Here is a 25,642-nt window from a genome sequence, read left to right as displayed (position 1 = left end):
GCCATGAATTGTCCGTGGATTTTAGAAAATATGATTATTTTCTTGAATTTGAGTTGCAGAGCAGCAGTGGTGTTAAAAAAGAAGCTGAAAGTTTAAGAGACTGAATCCTCAAGTGATCTTCATCTTCCAGAAAAGCACGGAACATTTGTAAAGATAACAACGTGTTACCTTAATCACTGTCAACAGACACAGTTTATTCATGCAGTTGACCCAAACCGCAATTATCGGGCTGTTAAACTGAAAACTGGCACACGTTTATAACTGCCATGCATGACTACTCCCATTCACCTCAATGAGTGCATTGCCCTGTGAAAACTGGTGCAAGCATTTCAGTCTTCTCAGCTCGGAGTTAAGTATGTCAAATCTTTCCTTTTGTTTTTTTCCTCCTCTTAGTTTTGATTATTCTAAGGATGCTGTGACCTTTCTTTGTTTTGGATATATTCTTTATTTTCAAGAGCCTTGAACAAATCACGAACCCGCGACCAGAACTGTTTGTAGCTTGATGTACAGCCGGTTGTAATTGGGGGGCGGTCATTCTGCCATCTGCAGTGGGCGTAAGCTGTTCTAATTAGAAGTATAAAAGCGGGGCACTTAACGAGACTTTTCAGAAGAGTGCCCCTGGTTTGCAATCTGTAGAGCAAAGGATTAAAATCCATGTGTGTGAGAGGGGGGGACGCACACACCATGGAACTTGTTTGTGATGTCAGAATTAGTCATAATAATATTGATACCGTGCAGTTTGTGGAAGCATCTGTGTTTCAGGCTTTGAGGCTGGAGATGGGGGAGAGGCCGATGCTCGGGCCATTCCCCCTGACTGGAGGAGTTGTGTGTTCAAGGCACGTCATTTTACATCCCAGTTGAGAGCTCTGGTCAACAGACTGACGCTAGAAGTGTGTCTTTTTTTACTGAGCTGTTTGGAAGGTGTCCAAGGCAGTGGATGACAGGTCTTCGGAGGTGTCTTCGCTTTTTTCATTAAGTGGAGCGTTTAGGGGTGATACTCATTGTGTTATTCCCTCGGGCCCAACTGCTTACGATTTCAGCCAAATTAGGCAAATTGGAACCCACCCAGTGCATTGTGAGGTTAAAGTATTAAAAAAATGAGGAAATGCCAGATTTATGCTTGTCTGCACAGTTGGCAGATGCTCGCTGCGTAGGTTTTATGTGCCAGCCTTCAGTTGTGTCCCTTTGTGTTGTGTACCCAAATCTGAACCAAAGTGAACTCTAAGCCCAGCCCCAAAACCTTAAACATCAAGAACGCAGGATTGCTGAGTAGAAATACTGTAAGTTTATTTTTATCAGTAAGCAGTCTCTTTTTTTTTTTGTTCAGTTGACAGTAAATCTCAGAAGAATAAAGATATCTGTCTTTTGTATCAATTTTTACCGTTTTTCAAGAAAACTTCAAGCAAGCATAAGGGTACAAAAGGAGAATTAAAAATGGGATTTTTTTCAATAATGAAAATTAGACTTCACATTTTTCTTGTACTTTTGGGGAGCATTTCCGGCTGCTTTAAATAAGTGTTGGTGAAATTCATTGTGAGAGTCTCCCTTTCCCCTCTGTTCCGGTGACATGGCTGTTGGGAGGTAGAAAGAAAGGGGAGAGGATTCTCTTTTCCCCTAATAGCTGAGTGAGGAACGAAAGCAATATCTCACATCAAGATAGAATACAGCTTTTAAAAACATTCTTATAATGAGAATCAGACGTAAGCTACTTGAATTGCCTTCCTTTTATTGTGGGACAAGAGCCTGCACACATTTATCCTTGAATAACGCGTTAGCCTCCAGTAATTGGAGATGGTTTATCCCTTGGTGAAAAGGGAGTGAGCATCTGTATGAGAGTGGAGGGGGGAAACAGCTCTTGGGCATCAGCCCTTCCATTGTTGCTGTCCTTGTGCTTCAAACTGAAGACTCTTAAAGTAACTTTTGGGGGTTTTTTAGAACCCAAAGAACAAGAAAAGGTCAGTTTTGTCAGCGTAGAATTTTTCTGTTGTGCTGCTTTGTTTAGCCTGTAGCGTGGAGCTGCCCTGAGGTGTACCTATACATAAAATAACGGAGACCAGAGGACTGGAGCGTATTTTGGTTTTGCTTTTTGAAATAAGCCAAAGTTTGTGTAATGCACAAGAGAAAGAATTACAAGTAGAGAGAGGATGATCTCAAAGTTAGAGCAGGTCAATGATGTTCTGCAAAAATCAAGCTGAATTCGGTGCCACAGGGATTCAGTGTTTCACCAGACAAGTACAACGCAGGCTCATTTTCATATGAAAACTGTTTTTAAAAAGAAAAGAGGAAAAAGTAATACTTGTTGTCTTCCAAAAAAAAGAAAATCCTCTAAAGAGGAGGCAAAGTTTCTTGTGGACAAATGGCACGTTTTTGCTCAGCCTCTGTAGTGTCTGTGAAGACAACGTTAACGCTTAAAATGTATTTTCTTAAATGAAAATTCCCTTTTATATTGTGGCAGATAAAGGCATCACGCAAATTCAGTTATTTTTATAACACGTTCCCCCAACATGTAGGAAATTTCAAGTCCAGGCAATTACTGTAATAACTTAATGATTAAAGTTTTATAAGGCTTAGGTGCATGAGATATAATTTGAAGTGCAGGCTGGGAATTGGACTCTTTAACCTAATTAAATAACAACATCTCTTATACCCTAATAAAAATAGGAGACCTAAAGCAAATGACTTTGACAGGAAAAGCGTTGAAGAAAGTCAAGGACGTAGGGAGAAAAGCTGGCATTGTTCCTGATATTGGCAGCCTGTTTAAAACAAAAAATAAAACAAAAAAAAGATCTTTCAGGAAGAGTTGATGGTTGACACGTAAACTGCGCCCTAAAGGGATTTGGTAATAAATGTAAGAATTGCAGCTGCTTAAAAAGATATTTTAAAAAATTATTTAAAAAAAAATGGTAAGAATATAAATCAAACTGAACGTCACCTATCTGCTCCTTACAGCTTGTAAAAATAATTATGAGTGAGATATCCTTTACAGGGGTCGGTTTCTTGAAATTGCTAAAATTCACAATTCCTCATAAAGTATTCATTTTTGAACTATAAAAATTGATTTACCCTCTCAAAACCATGCTGACATTCTTGTTGTGGATCTTGCTGTTTGTGTCGTCATGTAGCTACTTGGGTATCTTCCAAATGTTCTGGGTCAAATGTCTGCTTTCTGTTAGCAGTGCTGTATGACAGGAAGGTAAAACACACTTGTATTCCTAAATACCTCTTAAATAGTCGGCCAAGCTCAGTCCAAAGGAAAATGACCGCTTTGATTTCAAATTTCCACCTGTCAACCGGCGTGGTGAAAATAGTGCTTGTGGGCTTTCTTGCAATCATAGGTGAATTACCCTTAATTCAAGACGGTACATTTGAAATGCTCAGGACCGGTTTCCATCTACTGAAGCGTAGATATGTCTTTGTTACTTTTAAAAAAAAAAGTTGACTCACGTTGATGCTTGGACTTATTTGCCCTCGAAAAGAAAAATTCTGTGTCGGAGAGAAGAAGTATAAAATTAGCTGTTGGCAAGGCAAGCGTAGTAGGTTGAGTACTCTGTGGCTCCCAAGAGTATAGTCCTACTTTATCGAAGATCTGAGAGGCAGCAGCGTGTATTGCAGTGACATCTGGAGATCAGCCCGCTCGGACAGAAGGGATCATTTTTAGCCATTCTGTCCCTAACAATGCCTCGTCAGAAGTTGATTTTCTCCCCCCCATCCCATCTCTAATGCCCTTATTATTAACAGAGGAGCTTCCAAAATTAGTTAGAGATGTCAAAGTTCACCTCTAGATAATAGAGAGACGGTGACCTTGGAAGACGAAGAGGAGGAGCAGCTGGGGGCAGATGGCAAATGAATGTTGTCCTGATACTGAATTGGGGCTTTTAACTCCACTAGAAAAAGCCAAAGCCTTAATTTTCCCTAATGTAGACTTAGCTTCTGTCATAAGTCTTAATATTATCAGATGGGTAAATAGGGGTGGAAACACATGTGTTTCCCTCCTGTGCATGTTTTAAAAACCACCATTACAATCATTAAGGTGGCTCCTAAAAATACTGATGACATTAGAAGCGTGCCCTGGGCTTCTGTGCATATGGGGCTTCGTTCAGAGCAGATGAAGCACAAATCTTTGAGGGTTAATTTTGCATAAGATTTTCTGAAGCTGTAGTAATGTGGGTTGGGACCCTACTCTTACAAGCTGATTATTCTGAGCCTGTAGTGAAGAAAATTCAGTGTCCTACAGGAACCTGCTGGTGGTGAACGAGGGTGGACTCGGCTGTGAGAAGTTGGAGGAACCATCTCCTTTTGCAGTTTGGTGATTACGGAAATAGGCAATTATGTAGGGTGATTGTTCCGCATTCATCCAATGATGTATCTGTCCCAGGGTACGCTACAGCATTTCTGCGGTGCATTTAATGCTACAAGACAGATTACAGAATATTTGAAATAATTATGTCTTACAAGGTACCACGGAAGAGCTGTGTCATGGATCATGGTGGACTTCAATGTGGTACCTGCTGAAGTGCAGAACAAAAAGTGTTCTGAACAGGAGCACTCGGAGCACAGAGCAGCTTTGTTCATTTGGAATGTGAAATTGTGGGGAAAATAAATGTGGTATATGCTTCAATCGTTGTCTTGGTCACATAAGTAGTTGCTGAAGATCAGCTTTTCTCTTGGATATGTGGAGGTATTCTGAACTTTCGTGTTACAGAAGCCAGAATTTAAGAGTTGGTAAATTACAGGAAAAATTTCACTGGACTTCCATAGGACCAATGTCCCCAGAAGTGATGTGTCTTTGTGTAAAAGGAAGATCCCAATGAGCAGTTTCTGTGGTGTCCGAGAGTGAGTTGTTATATACAAAAAACAAACACCAAAATACCTTCAGATAATAGAAACGTCAATGTTTAAAAGCAGGTGTCAGAACATACCTGAGCCGTTAAAGAGGAGAATAAATAAAAGACTGTCACAGATACAGGCAGGTTAAGAGGAAGGTTGTATTTGTTGATATAAATATCACTAAGCACAAGTACAGAATTTCTGAACATAAAAAACACCAGCTAAAAATATCTGGATAGAACAAATGGATAAGGAGTAAATGATGTGATGTGAATCGTTGTTTTCCATGCTTCGTTAAACTATTATAATTACGGTTCGTCTGGTACTTGCTAAATGGAGTACAGAAGACATTTTGTTTCTTTGTTTGCTTATCTAAATATCTTATGTGTTGTGATTTTTTTTTTTTTTTGCTATGCACTTAACTCGTTAGGGGGCACTTAATGACTGAAGTGCTGTTTAAATGCAGTTTTCAGATCAATGCCGATTTGAAAGAAAATAAATAAAAAAAGACTAAGTTGTGTAAGTAGGTCATAGACATGGAAAGTAAAGCATGAGAAATAGATTGCTTATTTTTAAACTGTCCTCCTGAAAAATCGGAGATTATCCTGTGGGAAATTTCTTGGTAACATTAAATGAGCTGGGAAAGCCGCTGTGGTGGCTAATTATTGGTATTCGCCCTTTTTGAGACACCATTTGATAGTACTGTTGCTAAAGAATTTCCGCAGCAGTCACGCTTGAAAAGAAAACTCAATAGAAAGTTTGATAATTTTTAAAAAATAATTTCTACGGATATAAGCAAATTTAAACCTAAAATACATTTTTAAGACACAGCAAGTAGGTTTGGGTTTTGTTTTTTTTTAAAATCCTTAAACTGCTGGAAAGCATTCAGTGCTAAGTTCAGAATGATTTTACTCTTGTTCTTAATAAAGAAATTGAAATCCAGCGTGGTGTTTTTATGAACTGCGCTGGCAAGATGGCTTGTCAGCCGGGGTGAACGTTTTTCTGAAATACTGCAGCTGCATAAAAAAAAAAAAATAGCGTGCAGGAAAATGAAGCAGATGGCTTTTGAAAGTAGCAGCTGGTATATAAAATACGAGGCCTGTGATAGATTTTGTCTTAAATCATGTGTACTAGCGTAGGGCTATTCTCTGATTCCTCCATCTTCACAAACACGGGCTTTCCTCTGTCTCCAGTTTTTATTTTAAATGATACCAGCTGGAATTTGCTAGCCATTTATATAGCTGGGAAAGCGCCCGTTATTTCCTAGTAAATTTTGAGAAGTTAGAAGTTACACTGTCAGTAATTTGCCTATTCAGGCAAAACCCCAAATATTTTAAAAGTCTGACATCAGAAATTAAACTGGGCTTTTGTTTACGTGCCTGTCTTCCTTGTGGAAAACGCTTATTAGCTCATGGTTCAGTGTTCACTTCCTTTCTTTTCCTGTGATTTAAGAGTATCTTTGAACTTTTAATGCTCAAAAGACTGAAGACAGAAGACAGATTTTTGTTCTGGCTAGCCAAAGAAGAATAGTGATGAAAAAAATATTTAAACATATTGGTGAGAATAGAAAGTAAATAAAGTGAATTCTTGTTGAATGTCAAGACGTTAACACGTCAGGAAATACATTGTGGCGTGGGATTATGTTGAATTCTTGTTTCTTATAAATGCTGCTGCCCTTTCTAAGCATGTATCCGTTGAACGCAGGTAGTGTCTGTTGGGGAGTGACAATTTTATTTCACATTTTATCAGAACATGTAAACCACTACTTTTTCCTATCTCCGAGAGGTGTATTTATGCTTGTCATTTATATTTTCCGCATATTGCATCCCTTCTGTGAAGTAGACTGTAGCTGTCATGACCAAGAAGTTAACTACAGATGTGAAGCGTAGGTCACACTTTGATTCTTATTTTCCAGCCTGTGAATGAGCAAATCCAAATCCGTTTGCTTCTTCTAACACTGACATCGTGGTAGTGCTCATCCGGAAGCCTGAAGTGGTTTGCATTTCCATTATACCATGTTTAATCAAACTTAAATAGACTAATCTTCCCCCCCCCTCAAAGCATACACCTGCTTGACTGTAAATCTGATTTAAACTTGTTAGAACATTTACCAAAAAAAAATCCGAGGGAAAAGGTGCTTGAAATCACCACAGCAATAAATTATTTTTGTCTCTGTCCTCTTTAAAACTGTTTTCCAATATATTTTTCTCTGGGAGTTCAGATAAGCACATTCTGCTGGAAGGCAAAATGGGTACGTAAGTGGAAGCAACATAAACCGAAGTGTTTCGCTTAAGACATAATATTTTGGGATTTTGATTGTTACCAAATAAAAAGTATAAAGGCTTTTAGCAGCATAACACCTGAATTTATAATTCTAATGTAAATCTAAGTGTTTGTCTTCTAATCTTTGTGCATTTTTGTTGCTAAAACATTGTGACCGTGAAGCATTTGAGATGATTACAGACTTCACAGAGTCTTACTGTTGCCAGAGCACCTGGTCTCTAGTTTGTGGCATAACTGAAGTAATGGCACACAGGTTTAGCAGGAGCCTTTTAAAGTTTAAAGGCTTCATTTAAAGTTTAAACTTCATTTAAGTTTAAGTTTAAAGGCTTCATTGGGCTGGTGGAAATCAGTACGGGTTGCTGCTTTGCAGTTTCTTGTTTGGTCTGTTGGGTTTTTTTGGGGTGCTTTTTCAAAACAAGGTTTGTGTGACAAGTTTATATAAATTAGTGTTGTCTTAGAAACTAGGTAAAATTAATTTATATTAAATAGCATCCTATAATTTTTTATGATTTAGCCTTTGGAGGGATCTCGTTTGGAACAATTAAAATGGGGTGCAGAACAGCAACAGTGGCACCTGCTGTGCTTGAAGAGCGTGTGTGTGTGTATATATATATATACACACACACCCACATATACATATATATACACACACACACACATATCTATCTCTCTTGATGATATACTCTTCAGCCTTCCTCCAGGCATCGCACACTGTTAACTGAACTTCCAAGCCATAAGTAAAGGTCTGCACATGCCACCAAGGAGGGCGGTTCTGCAGGTGAAACACGAGCTCCCAGATAACACTATCTCCAAAACCCACAGATCAGGGTTCCTCTTCCTTCTTAACATGCTTCTGAATTCATAGTAAACAGAAAAAACTGGTGGAATTGTTTAAATTTGTCAGAGTTTCATTTTTGTGTCTTTGTGTGTGTATGGGCTTTACGCTCTTGAAGATAGGGCCTTTTTTCTCTTCAACAGACAAAAAATAGTCTCGTTTCTCTCATTTAACTATATTAACAACAATAATAAAAGTAATAATTGAGCAAACACAAAAGACTTCTAGGAAAACTATTCAATTGCCCTGTGGCAGTGTGTGCTTAATTACCATTAAATTATCTCTTGCGTCCCTTCCATTTCATATTTGTTCAGGCTTTTTGCTTAGGAGGTTATGCAGCTCGTCCTCAACCTCTTGCAAAATTCTTATCTAATCTTTGCACGAGCAGTAGCTCGTGCATTGATCTAATGCCATCTCAAAGAGAATAGTCGAGAAAAATTAAAGGTGATAAGAGAAGTTCTCATTAGTATTCTGGGAGTAGAAATTGAATCTGCTTTCGTTTCGCCCCCTCCCCTTAGACTTACTGAAATTTAAAGAAGAACGTGTGCGGACAGGTTTCTGAAAAAAGCAAGACAAAATTAATTCCTTCTATCAATTTATTACCTTTGCTATCCATAATAGGACACTACTCCATCTAATTAGACCACAGGATTATGGCTATAGGCTTCCTGAAGCTTATAAACTCTTTGTATACCTTCCGAAGTTGAAACACAAAAATAAATAGGTGTATATAAAGCATGTGCGGTGCTTTATGTTAATCAAGTCCAGCTGTTAATTTTGATGAGAGGATGTCATGACTGATTCTGTGAACTCTGCTATTAGGCACTTGGGGACGCTGAAGGAGGGTATTTTTCCAATGTTTTCATCTCACTTCTTAGGCAGATAAAGGCATTTTTATCCCACTTTTCAGGTTGAAGGATGTAGTGAATTTGAAAGACTTGAAACTCCGTGTTACTGTTCCAAGGAACTTCAGAAACGACACCCCCCGCACCCACAACCCCCGTGATAAATCAGCAGGGCAGAGTCTCTGTTGGCTGAAATGTGAGGTGGAGGGAATATGTGTCATTTACTCCGTCTTTATGAAATACCTGTGTTTGTCCATCTCTTCTGGACTGGGATGTGCAAAAAAAACCCCTTTTTTCTGCTTATCAGACTACCAAAATTATGCACTCAAGTAGGCGACTGACTGCTTGCAGCGTTACGGTGCAAATGTCTCACTTTTGTCTTGCAAATAAGCTGAGAATTTTCACAATACTTATTTTTTCTTCCAAATTGTTGGGGTTGGGAGGGTTTTTAAAATTTTCTTCCTCAAGTTCTGGTGCCTGTAGTTGGCAGAGTCAAACTGGGAAAACGTGACTGGAATTTGTGAGAGCTCCCGAGCCAGAGGGCAAGAGGAAAGAAACTCCAAACTTTAAGTGTTTGGGTTCTGTGGCCTATTTATTTAAGGAATAGTAGTTACTTGAGGCTGTAGCAGCATTTTAAAATACGTTTGCGGGAAGCTGAAGATGTTCTTAAACTGTTTAGTTTAACAAATGAAGTACTTCGGTACTGGGATCTACAAGGCAATAAGCTGTGAAAATAAATGAATACAAATGTGATCATGATATACTAGTAGCCTCAAATTCGCATAGTTTCTGCAGTGGGAAGTTTTATATATCAGGATTAAAAAAATACTTCACTACAGTCAGTTCTTCTCAGTGTCTGAATGCCTCAAGGAATAGGTGGATAACAGCTCTGAAATTTCCCGGGGATGCAAAACTGCTGAAATGGTTCAAAACATTGAATGCGTATTTAAAAAAAATAAAAACAGTTTAATTAAATATAAGTGAACTAGCTGATGGATATTTGATTTGGGTGGATGTAAGGCAGGCTAGCTAACGGGGTTTGTGAACAGGTACGTTAGCTTTTTAGCTGAAGTAACTTGGCCTATACGTGAAGGTGAATTCTCAGAATGAAATGACAGCGTGTATTTAAAGTACAATTCAAGTTCATTATACCTCAGCATGGATGTTATAAACAAGAAGGAAATTGATAATATTTATTTTTAACTTCATACATTTCTGGAATATGGGCATCCATATAAGAGCCGAACTCAGGTAGAATTTGCATTTTCAGTTTGTTGGTTACTTTTCAAATATCCCCATGTAGACCTGGGGGCAAAGAGTACTGAGCTGTCCTTTGCCACTGTGGGTGCTGCAGGGGTCATTTATGGTAATAACACGGGAGCCTGAAAGCAATATTCCTGATTTAAATGCTCTGAGCTTGGGTCTGACAGTTTTAATGCAGGACAGGTTTCATAGCCTTACTGATGAACAGAAGGTCTAATTTAATTTTCTGTTTCAGTTACTACGTTGTGCCATTTAGGAAGGCATCTAGATGGTAGCTCTGATTTAAAGTTAAACAAAACCTTGGTTATAGAAGATTTTCTCTTAGAGAAATACTATACCATTGATAACAGGTGCAGTTCTGCAGTGGAATGAAGGGTATTTGTAAATGGACACTAGTTGAGATAAGATACTACTCAAAATCTCTGCTGGTCAGAAATACCCAAATTTCTGGATTGCCAAATTTCTTGAAAATGCCTCCAGGTGTTGTAATGACTTGGAGTACAAGAGAGATCAAGCTTCGGCAGAGGGTCCAGTGAAGGGCCATGGAGATGATGAAGGGCCTGGACCATCTTTGCTGTGGGTGGGAGGAAAGGCTGAGAGAGCTGGGACTGTTCAGCCTGGAGAAGAAAACGCTCAAGGGGGTCTCATCAATGTATACCAATACCTGAAAGGAGAGGGCAAAGAAGATGGAGCCACGCTCTTTCCAGTGGTGCCCAGTGCCAGGACCAGAGGCAATGGGCACCAACTGAAGCACAGGAGGTTCCCTCTGAACATCAGGAAACCTTTTTGGTTTTTTGCTGTGAGGGTGACCGAGCACTGGCACAGCTTGCCCAGGGGTGTTGTGGAGTCTACATCCTTGGAGATACTCAAAAGCCATCTGGACGTGGTCCTGGGCGGCTGGCTCTAGGTTGGCCCTGCTTGAGCAGGGGAGTTGGACCAGTGGGGTTCCAAGTGATTCAGATGGGAGAACTCTTCATCACTTTGTAACATTAGGCAGTGTTTTACACGTGATGCTGAAGGATAGGACCTTAAATTTCCCAGCAGAAAATATTTCTGCAGTATCTTCTTTGCCGAGTCTTTTGAATGAATGGAATGTATCTGCCATATCTTATAAATAAATAGATAATATAATAATTTCACTTCATTTAGGTTGGAAAAGACCTTTAAGATCATCAAGTCCAACCATTAACCTAACCCTGCCAAGTCCACCATTAAACCATGTCCCTCAGCACCACACCTACATGTCTTTTAAATATGTCCAGGGATGGTGCCTCAACCACTTCCCTGGGCAGCCTATTCCAATGCTTAATAACCCTTTCAGAGTAAAAATTTTTCCTAATTCCCAATCTAAATCTCCCCTGGTGCAACTTGAGGCCATTTCCTCTTGTCCTATCACTTGTTACTTGGGAGAAGAGACCAACCCCCACCTCTCTACCCCCTCCTTGTAGGAGGTAGTTGTAGAGAGCGAGAAGGTCTCCCCTCAGCCTCCTTTTCTCCAGGCTGAACACCCCCAGCTCCCTCAGACACTCCTCACAAGACTTGTTCTCCAGACCCCTCACCATCTCCGTTGCCCTTCTCTGGACGTGCTCCAGCACCTCAGTGTCTGTCTTGTAGTGAAGGGCCCAAAACTGGACACAGCACTCGAGGTGGGGCCTCACCAGTGCCGAGTAGAGGGGAACGATCACTGCCCTAGTCCTGCTGGCCACACTGTTCCTGACACAGGCCAGGATGCTGTTGGCCTTCTTGGCCCCCTGGGCACACTGCTGGCTCATATTCAGCCGGCTGTCGACCAACACCTTTTCCACCAGGCAGCTCTCCAGCCACTCTGCCCCAAGCCCGTAGCGTCCATGGGGTTGTTGTGCGCCAAGTGCAGGACCCGGCACTTGGCCTTGTTGAACCTCAGCCCATAGGCCTCAGCCCATCAATCCATATCCATCATATGTACTGTAGATGTATATGATGTCTGTGGTTATATAATTGACAGTTCTCTGTTATTTATACAGTTGTTTGCAAGTTATTTCATGAATTAGAAGATATTTTGTCCACTAGAGCGGTGACTGTTTACTTGGCTGACACTTAGGGATCTCCATGGTTTTGAATGAAAATACTGAATGAAAATCTCTTGACTTCCTGGAAGATGCGTCTCTCTCAGTTTGTATCACTTACAGCCCTTGTAATTACCAGATCCATCTGTGGTTTTAGGTGGGCTTTTTTTTTAACCTTTAGTCAGATAAATCTTTGTAAATGTTACCAGAAAACCTCAAATAGAATGCTGTTTCACATGAGAAGTTTGGGGTTTTTTAATTGTATGCATAATGAAGAAAAATACAATTATTAATTCTACATATTTTGTGTATTACTGCCATGGGAATACAGAATGACTATTTCCGTATGTGTATGCAAATAGTAAGCTACATGATGCTAAAGGCCAATTATTTCTTCTGTCTCTCTTATTAGTATTTGTCAAAGTTGAATTGAGAACAGTTAAAAGTTTATTGTTTTGTTATGCTGAGTACCTGTATGAGTTCAAATGCAAGAAGCTTTCTTCTGATGTTGCCGCTATTGTAATAATTCATATTCTCACTCTTGCACGGTTTGTCATATTTCTTCGTTCACATTTTTCAATAACAAATTAAAATTTTCCATGCACTTCATGACTAGGAAAGTCTCACATGTCTGTTGCTGTGTAGTCTCGGGCTGGATCCAGCTGTCGTACTGGTGGCGAGGGAGTGCTGTGGTGCATGCTCCTGTGTTACTGGGAGGATGCTGAACTGGGGAGAACCTCCAGCTTTTGAACCTGCTGTGGTGCTTTCTTATCTGTTAAACTAGGGATTTCATAGCCGTAGCAGTTTGAGATAGGTTTTCCTTCAACATGTCATCACTCAAAAAAAAATTTTACGAAGTGTATTTATTTCATAAGGTATAATCTACTCTTCGATTTGTGGGTTTTTGTGATATTTCAGGACTTTCTGCAGCTTTAGGATCTTGGGCTTTAGGATCTCAATAGCAAGTTTATGATTTCATAAGATTGAGGATAACGTGAGCTGTTAAAGAAAAGTTGTACTTCTGTAGAGATACGTTACTGATAAAAAATGTCTGTTGCTTAGAAGACAGGAGGGCTGGAGGACCTCTCCTATGAAGACTGGCCAAGGGAGTTGGGGTTGTTCAGCCTGGAGAAGAGAAGGCTCCAGGGAGACCTTATAGTGGCCTTCCTGAAGGGGGCCTGGAGGTGGCCTATAAGAAAGCTGGAGAGGGACTTTTTACAAGGGCATGTAGTGATAGGACGAGGGGTAATGGCTTCAAACTCGAAGAAAGTAGATTTAGATTAGATATGAGGAAGAAGTTTTTCACTCAGAGGGTGGTGAGACGCTGGCCCAGGTTGCCCAGAGAAGCTGTGGCTGCCCCATCCCTGGAGGTGTCCAAGGCCAGACTGGATGGGGCTTTGAGCAGCCTGGTCTAGTGGGAGGTGTCCCTGCCCAGGGCAGGGGGATTGGAACTAGATGATCTTTAAGGTCCCTTCCAACCCGAACCATTCTAGGATTCTATCCTACGATTTGCAGAATTGTATTCTTCAGCACTAGTTCTGTTCTCTCTTACTGTCTTTTGTTTGTTTGTTAATAAGCGTATACATTATCTCAAAAGTAGGCTTTCAGCAACATTGATGTTAGTAAATAAAACAAGTAAGTCCGGGACATGTGGTGGAACTTTGCCCCACCATAGTCCACCTTGTAGAATACTGAGCATGCTCTGTGGTACAGCTTTTGCCCGTGCCACTTTACCATTCTTCTGGAGTGTGCCCCAGCCCAGCTGGGAGACGCTGTTGGCCAGCAATGGCCAAAGACGCTGCTTTGGCCCAGCCGCCCTCTGCGGGAGGGGTGACCGTGAGGCCATAGCGCTTGGCCTCCCCCAGGTCAGAGCACGCTCCTATTTCATTTCCTACTGTAGATGGTAACCATCTAGTTCCACTCTTGTTTCTTCTTCTTGCCACTTCAGACATTATTTCAAGTCGGTGTGCAGTAGCATTTTCACATACCACTCTTTTTACTTACTGCTATTATTATTTTCACAGTAATATACGGACATTTGTCTGGTTTCTATGAATGATTAGATGCACCTACAAAATTAAAAACTGTTGACAAAGATGATTCAAGAATACAGCAAACGTTCACATATACTAAACGCACGTGCAACCATTTGCTCAACCTCCTGGGAAGGTTTTGATTATATTTAATAAAACATAGATAATATTGATGTAGATAAGGGAAATGGTTTTATCAAGTTCATGGCAGTTGAAATGGGTTTCTTACAAAAGCGCAGCTCATTTGTGGAGAATGTGAACATAACTTCTTTTTTTCCCTTTGTGCACTGAAAATAGTCATTCAGAAAAATTAAACTTAAGAGATATATTTATTCTAAAGTTGTTTGGGCAATATTATAGTCTGTGTCGGCGCTAAACTGATCTTTCTGTGATGCGTACCTACTTCTTTTGCTGTAGGTGAAAAATGACTATATGTTAGAAATAGCAGATCAAGTGGACCAGGAAATTGCTTTGAAACTAGGTTGCCTTGAAATCCGGTAAGCTGATAATTTCATTTATTATTCAACATGTTTCTGACTGAATATATACATTAATTTTGAAACTGCTTATAGTTCATCGATTTCTGAGCAGTATAGTGGAATAAAACGTCATAAGACTTTTTTTTGCTTCAAAGTAGTTTGAAGAAGAACTGAATAGACTGTGTTGTAACCAATTTCTAGTGATCTTTAAATTAACATTAATTTAAAAATGTTAATTAATTACATCTTGATACTGCCTTTTGGGTAAATTCGTCATCTGAATAATTCAAAGGCTTGTAGAGTACAGTGAAATAAACTTTAAAAAAAATGCATCTGTGGTGTTATTTAGGAAACAGTCTTGTCATTGTGCATATATAAATCCTACAGCTAGAGAACGTAATTAAAGCTGACTACTGCTTCCTTTCCTCTCTGCATTTACTCAATTTTTAAGGTGCTATTTTCAAATGATTAAATCTTAAGGATTCTTTTGGGTGTTTCTGGTGTTCTTGTCAACTGTGTCGCCAGCTGGAAAATAAAGATAAATTTATCAGATTAAGAGATCCTTGAGAGAGCTCCCAGCACAGCTTTTGAAATGCATGTTTTGGGTTTTGATGATTTATGGAGAGTTTCCAGCCTGAAACATTTGCTTTAGTTATGCTGTTGTCTCGCACAGGGGGATTAGGGAAGAAGTAATATTGATAAGAAATTAATGGCAAATGTAAACTTGTTAGCAGAGAATGAATGTGTCCTTTGAACACTACTTTCCAAATTAAAAGAAAATTTAGGCTTACGAAATTGCCTAGGTATCGCAGGAGAACCTGATGTCTTTGCTCTTAGTTTTGCCAGTGGCCCTAGAGAAAACACAAATTCTTTGCGTAACTGCAAACGCCTTACGCCCTTATGAAATTATTGGTGCCTTATTTCAAGATATGTAGTTAGGATGATAATCCACGATTATTTTGTCAGCCAAGTCCTGCTTCCCATGGTTCTCATGCCGTGGCTCTTCGGAGCATTTTCATGAGATGCTTCATGTAGATGACTACTGAGACTCTCTTACCACAAGCATTACTAGTCCACTTTCTCCACGAAAACAATGATCCCAGACGTCTCCCAACAACAGCTACTCATTCCTGATTTATTTATTCATTTATGTTTTTAGAGTGAACGTGTCTGGATTGAAATTGTTAGTTTTCATCATTCCCTGCTTCCTCTGGTTCTCCCTGTTACATGCCCAGACACCGGGAGGGAGGCGCTGTTGGAGGTCGAAAGGAGCTGCTGAAGGGCAGGTTAAATCACTTCTCTGGGTAGCAGCGTAGTTAAGCTGGTTTAAAGTGATTCTAAAAATGCGGTACTGCTATAGTCCTGCGTAATGTTCCATACGTGAAATTATTTTGTAAAATAAAAATCTGATCTGTTGAGGCAGGAGAATAATGTACTAATGTTTATATTTGAATTCATTCAGCCAATGTTTTCTCATGGTAAGTCTCTGAAAGGTTTTGACTGCATTAATGTTGTAGTATTAGGCTGGATCATCCAATAATTGTCGCTTTCAAATATTTTTCCTGACTTCAGGAGATCCTACGGAGAGATGAGAGGCAATGCATTAGAAAAGAAGTCCAACTATGAAGTGTTAGAGTAAGTATTGTGTTCTAGCTTGAGGTTTGAACTGTTTCTTAATCAGGGACATTAAATTCAATTCAGTAACAAAACATTTCTGTTGTAATTTTTTATTCCATGAAGTTTGTTGAGATCTTTGAGTGCTTTAATACAAGAGAAGGGTGATGAAACCTATCAAGGTATAGAAGTAGGAAGAGCACCTCTAACTCTGGTCCAGGAAAACAGGGTTGGAGTTGTTTAAACTTGATCACGAAGCTCATTACGATTTTTTTTTGTGATTTTGCTAATGTTTATGGGTTCATCAAGTCTAATTCTAAGGTGATTCTGTTTCTAAACAGTTTTCTGTGCACAGTTGCGTTCTTCAGTTGTGACTCATCTGTGGTAAACTTCGAGATACTTGAAAATGTTTGTGGTATTGTTTTTTCTTCTCTTTGCTCAGAATGTGGGTTTCCTGAGTGGTGACCTTGCAATTAGCAAGTTTATTTATCTATGTATCACAAATTTTAAGAAGACCAAGAAGTATCCCTACACTGAAAGTATTTTGCTTACTTGGTCATGTTGTAGAGTAGACAGCTTCAATCCAAACAACCCAAAGTCCTTTAGAACCTTCGGGGATTGAAAACTGGTTTTATTTGTATTCATGGAATGAGTTTCATACATCCATACACAATTGATCTGCTCTTCCCTACTAATTAGCTTTGTGAAAAGATACTGTACAGTTTAACAGAAAATTAGCATAAAAGGTTGGTGCAGCAGTGACGTCTCTACTTTTTATTTTATTTTAATAAAACACGTGCTGACTTTTAGAGGTGTGAAGTTAGAAAATTTGGAGGTGGAAGATAAGATTTTTCATCACAATGAATAAGTTCACGAGGACTTTTGAGGAAACTATATATAGATTTTAATAGGTAAAGATAACTTAAATGAATTGCTTTCTTATTTATATAGCGCTCCTCTATCTGTGCAGAATTTTTAAAGCTTTGCTTTTGTTTGAATTAGGGGGTTTTGGAAGGACTTTAGTTTTCTGGCAGTTGAGGAACCACAGAGAAAGGGCTAATAAGGACGAACAGGATGAGCTGATAGGCAAGGCTAAAAGGTGATTTTAAAAAGATTTGAAAGTTCTGTGACCTGGAGAAATTCAGATCCATGTCAGCCTCTTCGGGAAAAGGGAGCTTGTGAGTTACGGGGGTTGCAGTTTACGTACGTTCCAGCAAGAACTTGAGAAAGGTATTTTTAAGTCGGTTATTTAGCAACTCATAAGCTACAAACATTAGGAATTAGGTGACCAACTTTGGAAACTGAGACAAAGGAAACAAGGGTCGTAACAGCTGACACGAAGTATTCATTAATAATTGTAACAGGTGAGAGTTCCTGGAGGACTCAGGAAGGGGCTGTTTCCAGTTTAAGTGACATGTTTCTTCCAGTGCACGCGTTTTCCAAGCAGTAACTGTCTTGGTAGAAAATAACTTAATTGCTGCTGTGAAAGACAAAGGGAAGTAAAACCCTGGTATGCTGTGCAGAGTTGGAAATGTAGTATTGTGCATTTCAAGATACTGGGTTTTTTTGAGAAGCAAAATGTGTTTTGTGTGAGAATAAGCAGGGAGAGATGAGGGATAAAAGCACCTTAAAGTGGCTATAGGTAATTATAAGCTACTAAGGGTCTGCAAAAAGTGCCAGAGAACCCCAAAATTTATTCATTCTCTCTTACCACCTTCATAGCCTATAAAGATTTATCTACACAAGTAATATTCCTTTCTCAAGTGAGGCTTTTTGTTTGGTTGGTTTGTGGTTTTTTTCTCGTTTTAGTACATCATGAGGCACTTCACCAGCTGAGTGCAATTTTTAAATGGCACTTCTGTGCATTTGGTGTGATTGCTTCTTGCCTGCCTTTGTCAGATGTCTATTTGATGTATATTCGTCTTTGATCGGATTTTCATACAAAACCAAATCTGGATGGGAAATGGTAGATAGAATCAAACTGTTAAGTAGCCTTTAATAGTTGAGCCTTCGCGTAATGAAAGAAGAATTTTTTTCATAATAAATGTGAAGCCTGTTAGCATAGAGCAGGGATAATTACAAGTACAAAAATGGGAGCTATATGAAGGAACAGCTGCAGCCACAGTTTTGTAAAAAGCATGTTAAGGTCTATTATGTTAATCTAACATTACTTTTTTGTTGTAACTTCAATTGAGATGAAAAATAGAAATAAAGATATATGTTGCCTAAAGCTGCTTATCGTTATACGGCAAGCGGTATCATCTATCTGTAGTTGGTGTTTTATTAATCCTACTGCAGTTTATACATTTAAAAAAAGATAAATTTACAGTTAAGCCCACACGTAGGCTGGAGCAGATGAGGTTAAATACAAAGCTGTAGTAGAACTGTGTGAACCAGGATCTCGCTACTAATTATCTCCTACTGGCGATCAGAAAGCAGATGTCTGAGTTGTTAATCGGGAGGACCGGGTCGGTGTCTATCCCAAGTTGGCCGTTTCGCCCCCACGCAGCGCAGCTGAGGAGGGAAGGGAAGGACTTTGGGTTGTGTGTTTAAAACTGTTTGTGTGGTCCAAGTTCCAGTGCTTCATCTCTTATTTATAGGTACCCTTAGTTTGTTAGTGACTGTGGCATTAAACCTCTATGCTTCTTACGTTAAATTCTGCCCCAGGAAATAAATCTGCCGTCTCAGTTAAACATAGGATATGCTTTATTAACAAATTTTATTGAGTAGTGTTTTGTTCTGCTCTGCTTAAGAATTTCTTCTGAATTTGTCACGTATAGATCTGTGCAAAAGGCTGCTCTGCAACTCTTTTTAATAACGAGTCGAGTCAGATGCTCGCAGCCCCGTGGTGCAGTACTGTTAAACTGGGTGATACTGGAGTGATGTTGGGTGCTTCGTTTTCGAAAACACCATTTCTCTCTCAAATGCTTGATGCTAAACTAATATATTCCGTGTCAAAATGTCTTTGCATGTTATTTAGATGGTAATAGTGTGTTAGATTTATTTAACTGTGTGGGATGATAAACCGCGTATAATTTGCATTTGAGAAGAAATGCATCAAAGGAATTAACATTTATGAAAGTTTTATAATCTTTCAGCTTACTGTCATTGCACAGATGCCAGCGTTCACTGCTGCGCGTGAACGTTCTTCTCTCAGTTGAGGATGTTTTTAGTACGTTTTGTGAAATTGTATGTAGAGAGCTTTAAAAATACCCTGTTTTATTATTTTGAGTAAGCTTTTTATACTGACTTTAATGTTGGCTTTCTCCTTGCGCCGTGAGGTAGCAGTAAATAAGAACTGTGTATCTCAGGCTGGCTAGCGGCTTTTCTTTTTTTTTTTTTTTGCCAAATGTATGAATTCCACATGTATTTCTGCTCATGTTCTAGGCCTTTAGTCATGGAAAGCTTTCTTTCATACTCACTTCAGAAGCAGTGTTTGTTTAAAAGAGATTGTAACCTCTTAAATTTAAAGGAAAAAAGTCCGTAATGCCTTTGAGAGGCAGGGATATAAGTCCTTTTCCTATTTACATTTTCCTTTCAGTTTTTCCTTTTCCTCATGCGAATTTTCTGCTAATACTATACAACTAGTTCACAGTCATGCAACATTTGATATACCTGGTTCTATAGTGATCATCATCTGCACTAACATCTCTGGCAACTTCTCAGGCATCTTTCTTGAAGTTAATGCTTAGCTGTAGTGCGACATCCGCAGTCAGACGTAAGCTACGAGCAGCACATCTGAGCCACAAGAACATTTAATCTTTATGGCTCTGGGTTTCAAACTAGGGCTGCAACCCCGTTTATGAGTGTGAAGGTGAGCTCGGTATGATTCAGTTTTCAAAATCCAAGCTCACAGACAGATTTAGGATCCTGATTTACTGATGCAAAAAGTGAGATTACTTGCAATAAAGAGCTGGGAATTTTAACATTAGATGCTCAATATGAGGAAAAAGTGACAGTAGAAATGAAAAAAAAAAAAATCCACTTTAATTATACTCCTGCAAAGCGTAAACCAGTAGTGGAAAAGCAGTCAACATGCACTTACTGAGGTGGTGTGGTGAGAAGTCCTTTCCTTTATGTTGTATCTCCTACACGATTCTAATAGATGTTTATTAGAATTTGCCATTTTTATCTTGTTCCCTTCTCAGCTTACTACATGCTGTAAATATTTTTTCAATATTCTTTAAATTATTAAAATATACAAAGAACAGTTTTTATTCTAAAAACTTCTCTGTGCCCAAGCCAACATTTCCAAATAATATGCTTTTCACCGCGGGTACCTGTTGTAAATGTGATATCCTTTTGAATTTAAACTGGAAGACGCTGCTATCCCACCTGTGCTGTGGAGTGGCATTTTAATGGTTCTGGTTGTCACTCTGAGATTGTCAAGCACCTTACTATGAAAATCATGTACTATATTGCATGTGCTAAACAAAAAAACAAAACACAACCAAACCCCAAACCACCACCCTGAAAAAGAGCAATATAATATTGCATGATGCTTTTTATATTAATGCTGTGTGTGTTTTTGTTTCAGGAAAGATGTTGGATTAAGGCGTTTTTTTCCGAAGAGTTTACTAGATTCTGTGAAGGTAATTATAGTTCCAGTCAATTGTGTAATACCAAAAAAAAAAATCAGTGTCAGATATCGAAAATTGCATTGTTATTTCCACTGTATCATTGTAAGGGAATTGCTGTGCAGTTGTGCTGCCAGAACTAAGATAGTAGAGATTTATATGGCCTTGCTGAGCTATTGTGAGAGGTAGACCTCTGCCTCTCAAACCTTGTGGACAAAAGTTCAAAACAAGTCTTCGGATCACAGAATCACAGAATGGTCAGGGTTGGAAGGGACCTCTGGAGATCACCCAGTCCAACCCCCTGCCAGAGCAGGGTCACCCACAGCAGGCTGCACAGGAACGCGTCCAGGTGGGTTTGGAATGTCTCCAGAGACGGAGACTCCACCACCTCTCTGGGCAGCCTGTGCCAGGGCTCTGCCACCCTCAAAGGAAAGAAATTCCTCCTCATGTTGAGATGGAACTTCCTATGCTCAGGTTTGTGCCTGTTACTGAGAAGAGCCTGGCCCCATCCTCCTGACACCCACCCTTGAAGCATTTATAAGCAGTCATCTTTTTTCCAGACTGAAGAGACCCAAATCCCTCAGCCTTTCTTCATAACGGAGATGTTTTGGTCCCCTCAGCATTTAGTATCGTTTACTCTGATCCTTTAGTATCAAATACCCTTTTTTTTTATTATCCCCTAAAAAAGAAATGAGACTTCTGGAGAAAGAGGAAGGGGACACGTAAGAAAACAGCATATTTTTAGTGGCCGCTTGATAAAACCATATTCTGCCTTCCTTGCTCAAGGCTGTATCCAGCTCATTCAAGGACGGTTTCCAGTAATTTCCACTTACGTTAATCCTAGTTAAGACTATAAACATTAGTCGAATCCTGCTTCCATTGAAGTCCATATGCTCCCAAAGTAAAAAATGCAAATTTTTCCCGACATGTCTTGAAAAGGAGGGTTAAGAACGGTCACCAAGTATTTTCACAGCTATAGCCGTCGTGATATGAATGTCTCGGAAAAATATCTCTTACCATTCATATGTGAAAGTATAAATCATAAATTGTTATTTTAGAGCTGGATTTGGTAAGCAGTGATGGTTTTATAGAAATAATAGAATTCAGCTTCAGATTTAGAAGGTTCCTACTTCGTGATTTAAATGGATAAACAGAAAAGGTCTGTCATGAAGGGGTTTTGTTTCAAAAAAGACTTTTGAAAATCAGAAGCTAATAAAGTCAAGTGGATTTAAGTAATCTCTCTGCATTTTAATTTAAGCAATTATATGAAACTGTATTCTCTTCTAATGGGAGAAATTGTGGTGAAAGGCTCCAGACGTAAAAGAATGAATAACTGTCTCAAAAAATGGTATTACGGAGCCAGAAAACTGACCAACAAAGAAAACTGCTCTTCAGAAATCATGAAATGGAGAGAATAGCAGAAAGAAGTTGCAAGAATTGCCAGAAGGTGAAGCTGAGCAGAATCTTGCAAAGACATGAAGAAAAATGTTGGACATATGAAGAAGAAAAACGGGTCTGCTTTTTAATGAAAATGAAATCCCTATTAAAAATCATTTAGGATTGGTTCAAATGATTAAATGGCTCTCTCACTTTGTGAAGGCGAAAGATTTTGAAGTGGCAGGCAAAGGAGAGCTCGTGATGGCCATGAAAGATAAAATTAATTCTTTCTCTCTATTAGTGAGGTACAGCTTAGAGGGTAGCGCAGTGGTAATCAAATTTGTTGATGTTACAGATTCAGGAGATGGGAGCTATGCGGAGGGTATCACTCTATGTGCAGGAAGACAAGACGACTGGAAAAATGAAAATCAAAATATTTAACGGTGCAAAGTACGAGGTGATATGCAGGAGTTTAAAAACAGAAAGTTCAGCTTTATTTGGGGAACTCCCTAAATAATTTTTAAGAAGTCAGGAGTTTAGAAAAATCTATATATCAGCTGATTACAGAGTGTCTGTGAGACAACGTTGTAGGAGAAAGCAAGTGCTGTCCCAGGACGTGTCCAGGGAGGTTTCTCCAGGAGGAAACATTGAAGTCGTTGGACAATACTCTGTATCTCGTATATGCTGCAAGTAGTTCTGTCTGTCTGTGTTCAAGAAAGAGTAAGTCCGCCTAATTGAAGCACAGAGGAAAAGTTACTGAGTCAACAGGCCTTCCATTTTCATCACTTCATGAGAGAAGAACAAGAAACCTCCCTGCGCTTTGCTAAGCCATGCTGTGTGTAGGTAGAGCAAGGATGCAAACACCACGGGGGAAAAAACATCTACTTACGCTAAACCAGCCATTGGGGGGCGAGGGGGATGCGGAGGTGTAAACCAGGTTGTGTTTAGTTTGCAGATTAGGAGTCTTCCCTGCCACTCTAGAGCACGCCTTGAGCAAAAGCTGAGGAAAAAAAAGACACATTCTTGGGAAATATTTTAAGAGCGGATTTTCAGTGTATTTCCCTTGAAGTCAGGGTGACGCTGAAACAGGCCAGGAGAGCAAACCGTGGCCAGAATGAAGTATCTTTCACCAACTGAGTGGCTGAAATACTTGAGACAACTTGAGCTAGCAGATTTTTTTCTTTTTATAGTGTCATTGCAAAACTGATCATTTTCTATGTGAATGTGCAGTCGCCTTGGATCCCTGCTGTCAGAGTGACTCTTTTCTGACCACTCCCTTTAAAAATTTCTGGCCATTTAGAGTTCTGAATGTTCTTTAAAGTCTTACTAAAAATGAATGCCTAATTTGACTGGAAGTGCTAACGACAAAAGGAAGTTTGTATTTGTGTAGTTTGTAATTGTGTAGCTGTTATAGGCAAGGTGAAAGAATTGAGAGGTTTGATGCCATTACAATAGGACATTCAGATGTGTTTTGGTAGAGGAACAATGGTAATTTCTGTCTTAATCTTGACATATTGCAAAAATAAGCATGGGTTTGCTTTCTAGCATTGTTGTTAGTTGGAAGATATATTAAAAATATATTACTAAGGGGTTCTAAACGTATTCAGTCACTTTAGACATGGGTCAAGCTTTGGCAAAGGGAAAAAGAATAGATGTGTTTGTGGGTTTGTGAATTTTGCATTATGTGATGTAAACAATGATGGAAAAACAGTGGGTCGCCCGGCCCCCCAGCACTGCCGCAGCATACCTGTGCTCCGTCTTTCCCAGCCTAAATGATTCTGTGATTCTTACGATTAGGACAGATGAGGAGAAGGCACTGCACTTCTGTCCAGATGAATTCTAGTGTTTAGAAACAGATGGGCTTATTCAGGATTCTTGATTGCGTGTTCAGTTTTGGGGCATGTTAAAGAGATTGCTTTTCAGATTCTGTTTCTATTTTCACATGAGTGGCAGCTTTCCCAGGGATTATACATTACATACAGGCAAATACTTCACTTCCATAAGTCTCAGTTTAGTTATCCTTTTTTTTAAAAAAAAAAAAAGCGGTAGTTTGAAAGCCTGCTTGTATCCATTACATACTTTATTTTTCAAGATATGTAATTAGGTGTCTTGCTCTGTCCCAGATGTTGGGAGGATGATTGCTGCTGCTCTTTTTAAGTGGTTATTTCTACCCTGGAAACAGTTAATAAAACTATACAAAATATAGTTAAAATGGTTTAATTTACATGTTTGTTTTACTTTTTCCATTAATTTTCAATTTACTATTTAAATTTATCTTCTATATGGAAGTTTTGCATATCATCAGACTTTAAGAATCGACTGTACTATGGATAGTCCAAGATATTGTGCACAGAGATTAAGATACAGCTACAGCTGGGTTGTTGCCACTGGGTAAAAAAATGGTGATTTAAGTTTAAAACCTAGTATGAAGGTGTAGGTTGTTGTGGTTTTGTATTGGTACGCAGTTAAGAGGTTGGGAGAAATGAGGAATCTAGAAAGAATAGTTCCTGCAAAGGTTGACATGTTGTCTTTTATTATAATTTATTCAAAACATTATTAGTTAGGTATTCCCTCTGTAATATATAGGAGAAATAATTTTGTTCCCGAGCAGAGGTTAGAAGGCAGAACTGTTACTTATCTTTTGAAGTTGATTTTTTCTTGAGAATTGTCTGCGTCTCATTGATAAACTGTTAGTGATATGAAGTGACTGAAACTCTTAGAATGCACCGTCACTGTTTAGGTGTAAAATAATTGATCTTTGAATGTTTTAATACACAGGCCAAAACACTACGAAAATTAATCCAACAAACATTTCGACAATTTGCCAACCTCAATAGAGAAGAAAGTATTTTGAAATTCTTTGAGATCCTCTCTCCAGTGTACAGATTTGACAAGGAATGCTTCAAGTGTGCTCTCGGTGTAAGTAGAGGAATGTGATGGTCACCAGAATACATGCTGTCGTTACGAGTCTAATTGGTTTTCCTTAGTTCTGCGACTAATTAGCTCCTGGTTTGATGTGGAGATGAGTTCTTGCATTTCATTAACAACAAAATACATTTATTGATTTTACTTCGAGCTTTCTCAGTTAACTGGTAAGAAAGCACTGTTCATTAGTAGGGTAAGAATTGTATGTTATTGAATCTGTTTGTGCTTTGTTTGCGAAAGTCAAGCAATTTTTAACCTGGTTTCCCGAGGAAATGAGACTTCTCAGCTTTTTCTGTTTTACATTTTCCTCTAATGCCTTTTAATCTCTAGCAATTTCAAATTTTGAGAAAGGGCCTTAAGTCTGCAAGCTTTGTGAAAACAGACACTCAAGTAGAAATTAGAACATGTACATCAATGTCCATGAGAAGAGGAAATGTAGGAAATATATAGTTCTCATGTAGACCTAAGATAAAACACATGGAAATGCATTTTGGGTAGCACGGATCCCCAGGAAACCAGTCATGAGGAGTTTTGCTACT

At 39.1% G+C, this 25,642-nt stretch overlaps 1 protein-coding gene across 11 annotated transcripts in view; it reads left to right on the top strand.

The window, feature by feature from the left end:
- The window catches only part of PTK2 (protein tyrosine kinase 2), a 222,768-nt gene that overhangs the window by 116,130 nt on the left and 80,996 nt on the right, over window positions 1-25,642 (top strand). For all 11 annotated transcript variants that reach the window (XM_063327608.1, XM_063327605.1, XM_063327606.1 and 8 more), the window contains 4 exons: window positions 14,549-14,628; window positions 16,183-16,245; window positions 20,762-20,816; window positions 24,957-25,097. In XM_063327608.1, the coding sequence (XP_063183678.1) occupies window positions 14,549-14,628; window positions 16,183-16,245; window positions 20,762-20,816; window positions 24,957-25,097 (339 nt within the window). The remainder of the gene's footprint in view (window positions 1-14,548; window positions 14,629-16,182; window positions 16,246-20,761; window positions 20,817-24,956; window positions 25,098-25,642) is intronic.

The sequence above is a fragment of the Chroicocephalus ridibundus genome, chromosome 2 (assembly GCF_963924245.1).
Source record: "Chroicocephalus ridibundus chromosome 2, bChrRid1.1, whole genome shotgun sequence".
Lineage (NCBI taxonomy): Eukaryota > Metazoa > Chordata > Aves > Charadriiformes > Laridae > Chroicocephalus > Chroicocephalus ridibundus.
This window is presented reverse-complemented; position numbering and strand designations above follow the sequence as displayed.